The sequence below is a fragment of the Bufo gargarizans genome, chromosome 2 (genome assembly GCF_014858855.1).
Source record: "Bufo gargarizans isolate SCDJY-AF-19 chromosome 2, ASM1485885v1, whole genome shotgun sequence".
Taxonomy (NCBI): domain Eukaryota; kingdom Metazoa; phylum Chordata; class Amphibia; order Anura; family Bufonidae; genus Bufo; species Bufo gargarizans.
The window spans coordinates 673,549,058-673,562,509 of NC_058081.1; the positions used below are offsets into that span (position 1 = coordinate 673,549,058).

Sequence of the window (13,452 nt, forward strand, 5' to 3'; positions counted from 1 at the left end):
TAGAAAATGAAAGGTGGAAGCTGATTGATGGAGAAGTAATCCAGGTCTACTTTACACCAGTTTGATAAATCTTCCCCTAGGTGTCTAGGGAATCAAAAGAACACCAGGGGGCGCCAAGCATGTTGCAGCAATAAAGAACAGTCCCATAAGGATATCACAAGTAGCATTTGGTCACTGTCGGCCACATTGAGGTTTTGACCCTAGTGACATACTGTACCACCTTACAGCAGCGATTTCACCCCTCGGTCACCTTATAGAACATCATTATGGGTGACTTATCGTGTCCATAGAATAACACCAGCAGGGCGGGGGATTAACTGAAGCAGCTGGCAAATGAACAACAGGCAAGTTTATTACAAGGTCTATTTTCAGATTTTGAAGAGTTTTTGGGATTGTTGAAATGGTGGAAAGTTTTTTTACCAATTAACAGAAAATTACAGTCACGAGCTGAGCCTGGTATGTACGCCGGCTGTGTAATATATGTGGCTGCAATGACTGGGATCGAACATGACACAGACCCTTCAGATGCAGTGGTCAATAGCGCCTGCAGCAGGCCTTAGTGGGAAGCCAGTAATAATCCCATGGACTGCAGCAGCATTCTGCGCAGTCCTCCCCATTTACCCTCACACAGTAATTACCTCCTCGTATTGCTCAAGTTTGCTGCTGTTGGTGGGAATGGAGTAGACCAGACAGTCTTTAATGATGGATTCTGAAATCTCCTCCCAGATCAGATCACCCAGAACTTCTGCCAGAACCACCTTATTTTCTTCTTCTCCTCCTCTTTGGTTTTCTAAGGGGACATCTAGTAATAGGATACAAAAGTGGTTGTATGGGATTTTAATTAAACTGTCTACAGTTACCTGTTAAATCCCTGCCACTCCATAGATGCCGCTCCTGCAGCCATGACATCACATACATCATTGAAGTGACTGCTGCAGCCAATCATTGCATGTACGGCACATGACCTCCAAGACTAGCGGCCGATTGCTGCGGGCACAATGGGGTATGTGACGTCATCAATGCAAGATTGGCGGTGGACAACCAGAGCAGTGAAGGATTTACTATACCATTTATTTATACCATTCCTCTTTGGTAGGTACTTTTCTAAATATCCTGGACAACACCTTTAAAAAAAAAATTGCCGTTAAATTGGCTGAATAAACACACACAACCTTGTTTGCTGGTATGTTTGCAGTTACAGCACATTTTTGATATGTCACAGACATGTCAGAGGTTTTCAATGGTTAAACTAAGCACAGAGCAGCTTTGGGTCCTGCGTCTCCCAGTTGTACTTGGGACAGTTGAAGACGGCTCCTCAGAAGGAGCCCCAAAAACAAGTGTCACAGGAAACTCCAGGCTAAGAACCTGCGCCCGTATAAAACGTGCCACAGCTCACATTGAGAAAACAAAGAGTCCCCTTCTAATTACGGTGATCATACTGAAAGGGTCATACTTACCAGCTCCCGCATCTCCGTATTCTGGTCCGGGGTTTGTTTTATACCTCCCCAGCATGGGCATGGTCACCTGATCCTCTTCAGCCAACTGTTGGCATCAGAGGTGACGTGTCTCTTGTGGACACATCACCGCTAAAGCCATAAGATGACAAATTTGGTAGCTTAACAAAAAAAAATTAGGGTCATTAAAGTGGCTTGTCCACACGCCTGTAATCTTCGGCAACTTTCTTCCATATTCTTTCCCTGCTGCTGGTTTAGGGCCAGGTTGCTGCTCCTGTAAGCAGTGCCTGCCCTATGCCATGTTTTTGCAGCTCTGGCCGCTACACATGACATCACACAAAATGAATCCATCCTGTCGCACTGCACGCTCTACTGTGCAAGCGCTCGGTATCTGTGCTGTAGTAGCAATTCGATTCCTCCAATGTGCTATCCGATGTGCCCAGCTGGCAAGTAAAGCGAGTGGGGGCATTAACTATTTTTATATGTACCGTATATGTATTATTTGCTGTTATATTGACCGAAAGAACAGAGTAAGCAAACTGCGTTTATAACACTACAAAAGCTTTGTTAAAAAAAATAGCAATTTTTTACATTAAAAAAATATCTTTTTCCACACACACGGATTTACTAGTGTCTGCGCCTAAAATCGCTCTAAAAAGGAGTGCAAATTTGAGCAATTTTGGCAAAATTTGGCACATCTATGGTGTCTACACTTTTCTTCCAACTTGCTCGAAAAGAAGGAAGGGCTTAGCAGAAAGGGGTGGATCATCACAGGAAGGGGTGTGGCCGAATACACAACATTTTCTGTCTACATTGCGCCACAATTCTGGAGTAAAATTCTGTCTTAATGTAAGCCAACCAATAGTTGGTATAGAGCAGGACAGAAGTGTTCATAGCTGCATCACATTTCTCATCCAGGTCTGAGCCCCTGTGATACACCTTTTGTAGGTCTGGGCAGCCCGTCTTAGTTTACGATGTGGATACTTAACCTGCGGCCCTCCAGCTGTTGCAAAACTATAACTCCTGGTATTCCCTAATAGCTGTATTTTGGAACATCTGGAGGGACACAGGTTGGGCATCCCTAGTTTACGCCATCTACAGGTTTAGTAAATCTGGGCCACTATATGTACCCTAACTTTGAAAAAAAAAAAAAAAAGGTTTTGGCCCCAAAAAAAAATTGCTACGTCATAAAGGCCAAAACTGGGTAAAGGGATAAAGCCTATGAGCAACTGTATTATGAGATTAACAACATAGTTGTAATTGTTTTTGTATTAAAAATGTAGCTTCTGTTTTCTGCAGCCTGCAGGTAATCTCAAACTCTCTTACATTGCACGCTGCTCAGTTCTGTTCAGTCGGAAATCTGTCGGATTGGTCTGCAGCCCTTCTCTCTGCTCTCCTTTAGGGAGGCTTCTCACAGGGTGGAAAAATCTAGGTAGGTGCGGATTTATACAGTGGTACAGATTTCTTTCTGAATTCTGATGTGGATCATATCCTCCACTGAAATAAATGGGGACATTCTGCTTCAGAAAAGCCACAACGCACTCGCTATTGATGCTGCCGAATATTAATCCACAGCGGATTCTGGGGATTTTATGGCAGATTTTTCACCATGAGTGAAGTCATCCTTGCAAAGCTGACATTACCTCTGATTTAGGTTTTATTTGGTTGTAAAGATGTCAGTTTAGAAACTCAGGTGATGAGAGAGAGAGAGAGAGAGAGAGAGAGAGAGAAAGGAGACAGACTGAGCTATCAGAGAGCATGTCTGATGGATTTCACACTGATAGGGATTGAGCAGCCTACAATGTACAAGAACACATGCAGGCTGCAGAAGATACATAGAGTCATTATTTAGCCCATAATACAGCCAATGTGAGAACATAATTTCAGCCTAAAATGCATTCAAAGCTGTTAAGTGGGGAAGAAATCAATATTTCCTGTTCTCATCATTCTGATAAACAGAATCATTAAATACCTATTTTACCATACTCCTCGTTTCCAGGATTGCTGTAATGTGTTGTGCTTATAATGTAGAAAATAAACCTTCTCTTTGCACTTGTATCCTGCACTCATGATTTTCTATGATCATGATGATGCCTAAGAAACATAATACTATTAAATTGGTCATAAATGTGCTCTCCTATTCTGCTCACCCAGTAAATGCTTGTGCAGTAGTTCCAGAACCAGCTTCAGCTTCAAGAAAACCTCAGCAGGTGGCGGGTGCTCCAGGTCAGCCTTTGTGCTTTCAAACCGCAGTATGACTCCCTGAGGCTGGGTCTCCACAAGAACGTGAAGGGACGGATATGATACCAGAGGCTTAAGGATGTAATTCAGGAGTAACTGACCTAATATAGATATATAGATAAGAGATAGTGTGTGTGTATATAATATATATATATATACACATATACATATACATACACACACACTGACAATCCCAGACAGTAAGACTAGTTACAATGGTTGGCTGCAATATAATAAACTGGCTGCAATATAATAAACAATCTTACTGAAAAACTTAAACTTTGTGTTCAGCTCCCCCAGAATCGCCAAGGCCTGAAGGACAGATCCCAGTATTGGAGCAGAGCTGTTTTCATCGGTCGATGGCAGGGTGCATAGGTGCAATTCAGTTTTCAAGACCATTTCCAAACTTGAGTGATCTGCAACAATAGAAACAATGAATGGGACATTCTCAACTTACACAGCCCTTCACATCTGAGACCTGCACCTCTATCCAGAATGGAGGTCCTCCGGACCCCCCCCCCCCCCCCCTTCCCCCATCATCGTGGTGGAGAGGCCTCTTGCCTCTGGTGCATAGCTCTCTCCATTCACTTCTATAGTAATTATTAATAAAAGCTTAGCACCTACTAAAAATGAATAGAACGAGAGGCCATGACCCACCCTCACCAATACGGAAACAGATAGTATGCTTGTGGCCACTCCATACAACTCTATGGGAGACATGAAATTTAGTGTATCGTATGTTCCTCATCCATGGCCATGAATGCAACGTGTGACTAGTGATCGGGTAAAATACTAAGCAATGTACATCTTTCTGTGTATTCAGTGTCTGGTTCAGAGTTTCCATCATTTGCACAGCGGATGGCACCTTTGGTTGGGGGCAGCTTCCACACTGCCAGCTTCTGCCACTCCTCCCCGAGGTGGTACAACATGTTCTGCTTCTGCACGGTGAGCTCTATCCCCAGAGATTTCAGCACCTTCAGTTCAAAGCCCTTCCGTGACTTCAGGATTTTCAGACAGTTTTGTGCCTGAGATTCAAAAGAAAAAGACATTCCCAGCATTAGCACGGATCACTGATAGCAACTGCGGGGCATTCAGGACACAGAGGAGGGTGCAGCGGAGATTCTGCGGCAAGTGTGTCAGGCTCAGGGATTTACCGCCGAGGTCATATATATGTAAATCCGGTCTCTCGCCCCCTCGCCGTGTTGATTGAAAGGGCCAGCCGTGATCTCCTCCTCCGGCCGGCCCTGTCAGTATTTCAAAAATCGCGCGCCTCTGTTCATTCGGCGCAGGCGCTCTGAGATGAGGAGGCTCGTCTCCTCAGAACTCCCTCAGTGCGCCTGCGCCGATGACGTCTTCTCTTTCGGTGATGGGCCGGCCGGAGGAGGAGATCACGGCTGGCCCTGTCAATCAACACGGCGAGGGGGCGGTTTTTTGCGGCGGCTACCAGCAAGTAGACGCCCTACTTACTGGTAGAGACCTAATTTACATATTATAAAACTTCGTTTTCTAAAGAAACGGCCGCATGAAAGTAAGTGACAAGATTATATTCTCCTATATCGCGCTATAAGTAATGTAACTATCCAAAAAAATAAAAATGACTTTTGTCGGGTGACAGAAGCCCTTTAAACTCCTTCACTGTATTTGCAGCTACCACTTCTGCAGGAAGGCTATTCCATGCATCCACTACTCTCTCAGTAAAGTAATACTTCCTGATATTACTTTTAAACCTTTGCCCCTCTAATTTAAAACTATGTCCTCTTGTAGCAGTTTTTCTTCTTTTAAATATTCTCTCCTCTCTTACCTTGTTGATTCCCTTTATGTATTTAAAAGTTTCTATCATATCCCCTCTGTCTCGTCTTTCTTCCAAGCTATACATGTTAAGGTCCTTTAATCTTTCCTGGTAAGTTTTATCCTGCAATCCATGTGCCAGTTTAGTAGCTCTTCTCTGAACTCTCTCCAAAGTATCAATATCCTTCTGGAAATATGGTCTCCAGTACTGAGCACAATACTCCAAATGAGGTCTCACTAGTGCTCTGTAGAGCGGCATGAGCACCTTCCTCTTTCTACTGGTAATGCCTCTCCCTATACACCCAAGCATTCCGCTAGCATTTCCTGCTGCTCTGTGACATTGTCTGCCTACCTTTAAGTCTTCTGAAATAATGACCCCTAAATCCCTTTCCTCAGATACTGAGGTTAGGACTGTGTCACTGATTTTATATTCTGCTCTTGGGTTTTTACTTCCCAGGTGCATTATCTTGCACTTATCAACATTAAATTTTAGTTGCCAGATTTTTGACCATTCCTCTAGTTTTCCTAAATCCTTTTCCATTTGGTGTATCCCTCCAGGAACATCAACCCTGTTACAAATCTTTGTATCATCAGCAGAAAGACACACCTTACCATCGAGGCCTTCTGCAATTTCGCTGATAAAGATATTAAACAATATGGGTCCCAGAACAGATCCCTGAAGTACCCCACTGGTAACAAGACCATGGTCTGAATATACTCCATTGACTACAACCCTCTGTTGCCTGTCCCTCAGCCACTGCCTAATCCATTCAACAATACGGGAGTCCAAGCCCAATGACTGCCCTTTATTGATAAGCCTTCTATGTGGGACAGTATCAAAAGCCTTACTAAAGTCTAGATAAGCAATGTCTACTGCACCTCCGCCATCTATTATTTTAGTCACCCAATCAAAAAAATCAATAAGATTAGTTTGACATGATCTCCCTAAAGTAAACCCATGCTGTTTTTCATCTTTCAATCCATGGGATTTTAGATGGTCCACAATCCTCTCCTTAAGTATGGTTTCCTTAACTGCTGTGGATGGCATGGTTTCCTTAACTGCTGTGGATGGCATCAGTCATCGATAGCCTTTCCTGTATAAGCATGTAGTAGTAGACCACCCCCGGACCCCTAAGCTTAGAGAGTAGACAGTCATACTGAATATTTTACCAGAAAACTGCATATCTGCTCGGATGCTACTGCTCTACCACCTGTAGGTTGGGCTGTTTGTACAACCCGTCAGAGGTAATTCTGTTGGATCATAACTATAGAGGGAAGATGTCTATACGATACATCAAGAATTTCACGTCAAAGGAGAACATACAATGTCTGAAACATGTCCACACTTGTCGTATATAGAAACACTACACCAAATCAAAGTGCCCAGACCCAATACTCTATTATGTCTATATATCGGGTCCCAACCAGTGTACTTTGGAGCCGTGGCTATGTGTGGGGTAAAGGATAAAGGACGTGCAGGGAACAGAAAATGTGGGGAAGTTTTATAAAGCAAGTTAGCGGTCTATAAGCCCCATGTGACCAAGCGCGCCCAGTCTACGAGCAAGCTGCCAAGTAACAAGTATATTCTCATTCCCACCATGCTGACTCAGAGTTCTTCTCTGTGTGTTTCGCCACTACGTAGCATGGGCTTCACCAGGAGGCACAATGAGAATCAATGCCTATTTAAAAGGCAAGATACCGGAGCCAACCAGAGGCACCCACCAGTCACTGGAGACGGGGCGGGGAGCATGTTGTTGTAATAAACTCCTCAGAGAGAGTATGAAATTTAGGCAGGCTTCCTTTTAAATAGGCATTCTTCTGGCAGTAACACCGCAGCCACACTAGTCCCGGACCTGCCATAATCCAACATCAGTGGTGACCGGCCTCTGCCATAACAATCTATATACACTGATGCTCCTGATGGGGCACGAGTTACACAGTGCCAAAATGCGTGGAGATTGGCAAACAGTGATGGCGTTGCAGTGACATTGATGGGATGACATGGGAGGTCCCCTAGGCCTTTTTAACCACTTAAAGGGCTTCTGTCACCCCACTAAAGTGATTTTTTTTTTTGGGCTAGTGAAATTAGTTATATTGCGATATATGACAATATAATTGTGTTACTTACTTTGATCCAGCAGTTTCTGCAAAAAACGAAGTTTTTATATATGTAAATTGGGTCTCTACCAGCAAGTAGGGCGGCTACTTGCTGATAGCTGCTGCAGAAATCCGCCCCCTCGTCGTGTTGATTGACAGGGCCAGCCGGGATCTCCTCCTCCGGCCAGCCCTGTCGGCATTTCAAAAATCGCGCGCCTGTGTTGATTCGGCGCAGGCGCTCCGAGATGAGGAGGCTCATCTCCTCAGCACTCCCTCAGTGCGCCTGCGCCGATGACGTCTTCTATTTCGGAGATGTCATCGGCGCAGGCGCACTGAGGGAGTTCTGAGGAGACGAGCCTCCTCATCTCAGAGCGCCTGCGCCGAATCAACACGACGAGGGGGCGGATTTCTGCAGCAGCTACCAGCAAGTAGCCGCCCTACTTGCTGGTAGAGACCGAATTTACATATATTAAAACTTTGTTTTTTGCAGAAACTGCTGGATCAAAGTAAGTAACACAATTATATTGTCATATATCGCAATATAACTAATTTCACTAGCCCAAAAAAAAAAAAAAAAAAAAACACTTTAGTGGGGTGACAGAAGCCCTTTAAATGCTGAAGTTGGCTCGCTGGTCAATTAGGATTACCATTATTGTTATTTGAGAGAGAGAGAGAGAGAGAGAGAGAGAGAGAGAGAGAGAGAGAGAGAGAGAGAACTAGTGTTGGTCGAGCACCAAAGGGAAATCTGCTGAAAGTGAATATGTTTATTGTTAATGTGTAGTTTTGTTTTTTTGTAAAAGGTTTTTTTTTTTACTAACTTTTAGCCCCCTTAGGGACTAGAACCCTTGTCCTATTCACCCTGATAGAGATCTATCAGGGTGAATAGTAGCTCACACTGTCCCTGCTGCTCTGTGCTCTGTGCACACAGCAGCATGGAGCTTACCCTGGCAGCCAGGGATTCAGTAGCGTCCTGGCTGCCATGGTAACCGATCGGAGCCCCAGGCTTACACTGCTGGGGCTCCGATCAGAGGAGGAGGGGACCCTGTGGCCACTGCCACCAATGAGTAATACTGGAGGGGCTTGGGTGGGGGGGGGGCGCACTGCGCCACCAATGTTTTTAATACTGGGGTGGGGGGCGCACTGCGCCACCAATGTTTTTAATGTGGGGGGGGGGGGCGCACTGTGCCACCAATGAAGATAATTCTCTCATTAATTCATATACAGGAGCTGGCTGCAGAATCATATAGCCGCCTCCCGACCTCTATGACAAGTAGCTGCGATCCGCAGCACCTGACAGGTTAACTACAGCGGATCGCGGCTAACGCTCATAGAGGTCGGGAGCCGGCTATGTGATTCTGCAGCCAGCTCCCACCTCCTGTATATGAATGAGAGATTTATTTTCATTAGTGGTGCAGGGGCCATAGCCCCGCCCCTCCTCTTCCTATCTGTCTCTTCATTGGCGGCAGCGGCACAGGGGGGAGGGAGACACTGCTTCCTTCTCCCCTGTGCTGCTGAGGGAACACGGAGAGCGCTGTCAGCAGCGTGATCTGTGTTCCCCATACATTATCGGAATATCGGCAAAATAGATGCAGATACCGATAACTGTCAAAATCCTGAATATCGGCCGATAATATCGGTAAAACCGATAATCTGTCGATCCCTAGTTATAATGCCACCAGCAGCACTAAATACACGCTTTGACAAAACGCTGGTGGCAGGGCAGGCCAGCAACTCAGTTCGTGCCACGTGTACAGCTTGGACACCCAATAGTTGTAAGGCACACAGGGATCACTGAGGACGCTGACACGATCTGCTATGTACTCCTTCACCATCTTGTAAAAAAAAAAATTCCTCCTTGTGACACTAGGCCGCACATCAGGGTGAGGGTGCTGGAGGGGTGTCATAACACTGTCCCAGGCTTTGGAGAGTGTTGCCCTGCCTCTGTTGAAACTGCTGTGTGTTCCCCTCGTCTCCCCTCCTCGGTTGGCCAAGGAACTACGGACTCTGCCAACAGCGTTGTCAGCTGGAAATATTTGGAGCAATTTTTCCACAAGGACCTTCTGGTATTTTGCTCGTTCTCTCCACCACAGGAATGAGAGATGAGAAGTTCTCTTTGTAGCAGGGGTCGAGAAGGGTGAACCACCAGTAATCGGTGTTGGCCAAAATGCGTACAACGCGAGGGTCATGGGAAAGGCAGCCTAACATAAAGTCAGCCATTTGTGCCCGAGTCCCAACAGGCAAGACTTCGCTGTCCTCATCAGGAGGATGACTCTCAATCCCCTCATCCTCTTCTACCCATCCACGCTGAACAGATTGAATAAAACCTCCTCTGTAGCGGAGGCAATAGTCTCCTGCTTCTCCTCTTAATTATCAAATTTGCGCTGAGAAGACGAACTGAGGGAGCTCTGGCTATCACCCTGTGTACTGTCTTCCCCCATTTCCACATGCAAATTGTCCGCCTTCATTGTGAGCAGCGAGCGTTTGAGTAGACATAGAAGTGGGATGGTTACGCTGATAATAGCAGCATCGCCGCTCATCATCTGTGTTGATTCCTCAAAGTTGTGTAAAACCTCACAGGAGGTCAGACATCAATGCCACCAGTCTGCGGAAAGCCTCAGTGTCCACAATCCTAAATGGCAATGTTTCCAGGGCCAGCAATTTGGAAAGGTGCGCATTTAGCGCTATGGTCTGTGGGTGGGTATTTGCGCTTTCTTTCAAAGGCCTGGGGTATAGACATCTGTATGCCGAGCTGGGACACAGAAGTGGATGTGCTACCTGATGGTGCTTGCGAAGGTCCAGGTGCATGGCAGGAGGCATCTGGGTCTGCGTCTTGGACAGGGGATTGGCCAGCACGTAACACAGGGGAAAAGGAGGCAGTGGTGTGACCCACAGACACAGATTGTGGACCCAGGCGTTTGGCCCACCTATTAGGGTGCTTTGATGTCATGTGGCGGATCATGCTGGTGGTGTGGTTGCTAGTGTTTACACCCCTGCTCATTTTGGTACGGACAGGTTGCAAATGACAGTTCTTTTATCGTCCGCACTTTCCTCAAAAAAGCGCCAGACTGCGGAACACCTACCCCTTGGCAGTTGGGGGCCTTTTGGTGTGGCCCACCTTCTCCCTTTTGTCACCCCACTGCCTCTTCCAGCCTGTTGCGGTGCTGCGGATCCCTCCCCCTCTGTACTGCTGTCCTTGCTCGGCTTCCCACCTTCCCAGGTTGGGTCAGCGACTTCATCATCCAGCACCTCCTCTTCCACTTCCTCACTCTGGTCATCCTCCTTACTTGTTGACCTAACAACAACCTCAGTTATTGACAACTGTGTCTCATCCTCATCATGAACCTCTTGAGACACTTACTGCGGTAGACTTATTGGCAACTGTGTCTCATCATTATCAACCACCTCGTTTAACACTAATTGCCGTTCCCCAGTGTCATCTTCTTCTGAATGTGGATGCTCCAGAGTTTGGGAATCAGGGCACAAGATCTCCTCATGTCCCTCTTTAAGCGGGCTTGGCCAGAGGCCCAAATAAAGGAATGGCGATGAAAACAGCCTCTCAGAATATCCGAGTATGGTATCACTTGTTTGGCCAGACTCTCCATGGTGGGTGAAAGGAGTATCAGTGTGAGTATTCTGTTGACTAGACTTTTGGCTACTTAGACTGGACTTTGTGGAAGACAGGGTGATGCTTAAACGACTGGAAGCATTATCTGCTGCAATCCAACCGACCACCTGTTCGTATTGTTCTGACTTAGAGAGCGGTGTCCTGCGTCGCCCTGCAAACTGGGACATGAAGCTAGGTATCGTGGATGAGTGTGTGTCTTTCACCGCGCCCAGACCATCAGCACTACGGCCACTTCCCCGTCCCTTACTGCTCGCCTTGCGCATATTAAATGGTATATATGCTTGCAATCATGTCACACGTACAGTAGCGCAGGTTTTGTAAGTGTATGTGCAAATAAAGTACACAGAACGTCACAGATTTTTTTAGGATGCGCACACGTTAAACAGGAGATGTGGCACAGATAATGTCACTGTCCGCAGCATCTATGAAAAAAGTACACTCAATGTCACAGATATTTTTAGGATGCGCAAACGTTATACAGGAGGTATAGTGCAAGTAATGTCGCTGTCACCATCGGCTAATAAAAATTACACTGAATTAATGTCACTGATATTTCGGATGTGCTAACATTATACTGGAGATGAAGCGCAGGTAATGTAACTGTCCGCAGCGGACACAGTCTACAGAAAAAGCACACTGGATGTCACAGATATTTTAAGGATGCACCTGTGACCATGAACATGAATGTGCTAGTCTAAATTTTCTTTTAGTGGATATGAATTATACCATAACCGTACAGACACAGAAGTAACTGTACAGCAGTCTGCGTACAACCCTCCGCCAGTAGAGAGTACACGTTAGACAGGAGATGTAGCGCAGATAATGTCACTGTCTGCAGCGGCCAAACAATTAAAAGCTATTTAGTGCAGGTTGCGCTAAAAATATATATTGCTGCCACACACAATAGTCCTTAAAAGGACTTTTGGGTCTCCAACAAGTTTTTTCAATAAAAATATTAGTATTTCACTCCCTACACTATCTGTCCCTTCTGCTCTCTAGCTCTCCCTGACTAAGACTGAGCCAAACACATGTCATCGAGGCCTATATAGCACGCATTCCGGCCAGCCAATCACTGTAATGCCAGCAGCCAACATGGCTACAGCATTACAGTGAAAGGCAGTACTTACCTGCACGTTTATTGGCTGCGTAGCAGCCAACAAACGTGCCGGGAGGAGACTCGAGCATCGAGCTTGAGCACGCGCGGTGTTCGGCCGAACACTGCAGTGTGCCGAGCATCGCGATGCTCAAGTAAAATTAGTGTTCGGCCGAGCATGCATTTGGTACCATTGCCCTTAAACTGTATGACTTGGGTCAAAAGTTTTGGATATCCTTCCACAAGCTTCTCACAATAGTTGGTCGGAATTTGGGCCCATTCCTCCTGACAAAACTGGTGTAACTGAGCCATGTTTGTTGGTCAGTTTTGCCCATAAATTTTCAATAGGATTGAGATCAGGGCTTTGTGATGGCCACTCCAAAACATTGACTTTGTTATCCTTAAGCCACTTTGTAATCAGTTTGGCAGTATGCTTCCGGTCATTGTCCATTTGGAAGACCCATTTGCGCCCAACCTTTAACTTCCTGGCTGATGTCTTGAGATGTTGCTTCAGTATGTCCACATAATCTTCTTTCCTCATGATGCCATTTATTTTGTGACATTCACCAGTCCTTTCTGCAGCAAAACAACCTCACAACATGATGCTGCCACACCTGTGTTTCACAGTTGGGATGGTGTTCTTAGGCTTCCAAGTTTCTCCCTTTTTCCTCCAAACGTAACGATGGTCATTATGGTCAAAAAGTACAATTTTAGATCTTTGTTCCTGTATGCATTTGCAAACATTAATCTGGCTTCTTCCTGGCAGAGAGGCCTTTCAGCCCATGTTGATACAGTACTGGTTTCACTGTGGATATTGACACAATCTTACCAGCTTTTGCTATCATCTTCACAAGGTCTTTTGCTTTTGTTCTTGGGTTGATATGCACATGTTGGACCAAACCCTGTTCATCTCTGGGACACAGAACCAGTCTCCTTCCTGAGCGGTATGATTGTTTGTACAGATGAACGAGGCACCTACAGGTATCTTGAAATTGCACCCAAGGTTGAGCCAGACTTGTGCGAGTCCACAATTCTCTTCCTGATGTCTTGGCTGATTTCTTTAGACTTTCCCATGATGCTACACAAAGAAGCAGTGTGTTTCAGGTGTGCATTTAAATACATCCAAAGGTGTGTCTCTAATTACCTCAGATGTT

The 13,452-nt window shown here is 45.7% G+C and overlaps 1 protein-coding gene across 1 annotated transcript in view; it reads right to left on the reverse strand.

Moving 5' to 3' along the window:
• ZW10 (zw10 kinetochore protein) overlaps positions 1–13,452 on the reverse strand; it is a 54,267-nt gene that overhangs the window by 24,333 nt on the left and 16,482 nt on the right. Inside the window, exons 5-8 of the mRNA XM_044282279.1 lie at positions 4,561–4,720; positions 3,962–4,111; positions 3,605–3,796; positions 639–802 (exon numbers count right to left, since the gene is read on the reverse strand). Of these exons, the coding sequence (XP_044138214.1) occupies positions 639–802; positions 3,605–3,796; positions 3,962–4,111; positions 4,561–4,720 (666 nt within the window). The remainder of the gene's footprint in view (positions 1–638; positions 803–3,604; positions 3,797–3,961; positions 4,112–4,560; positions 4,721–13,452) is intronic.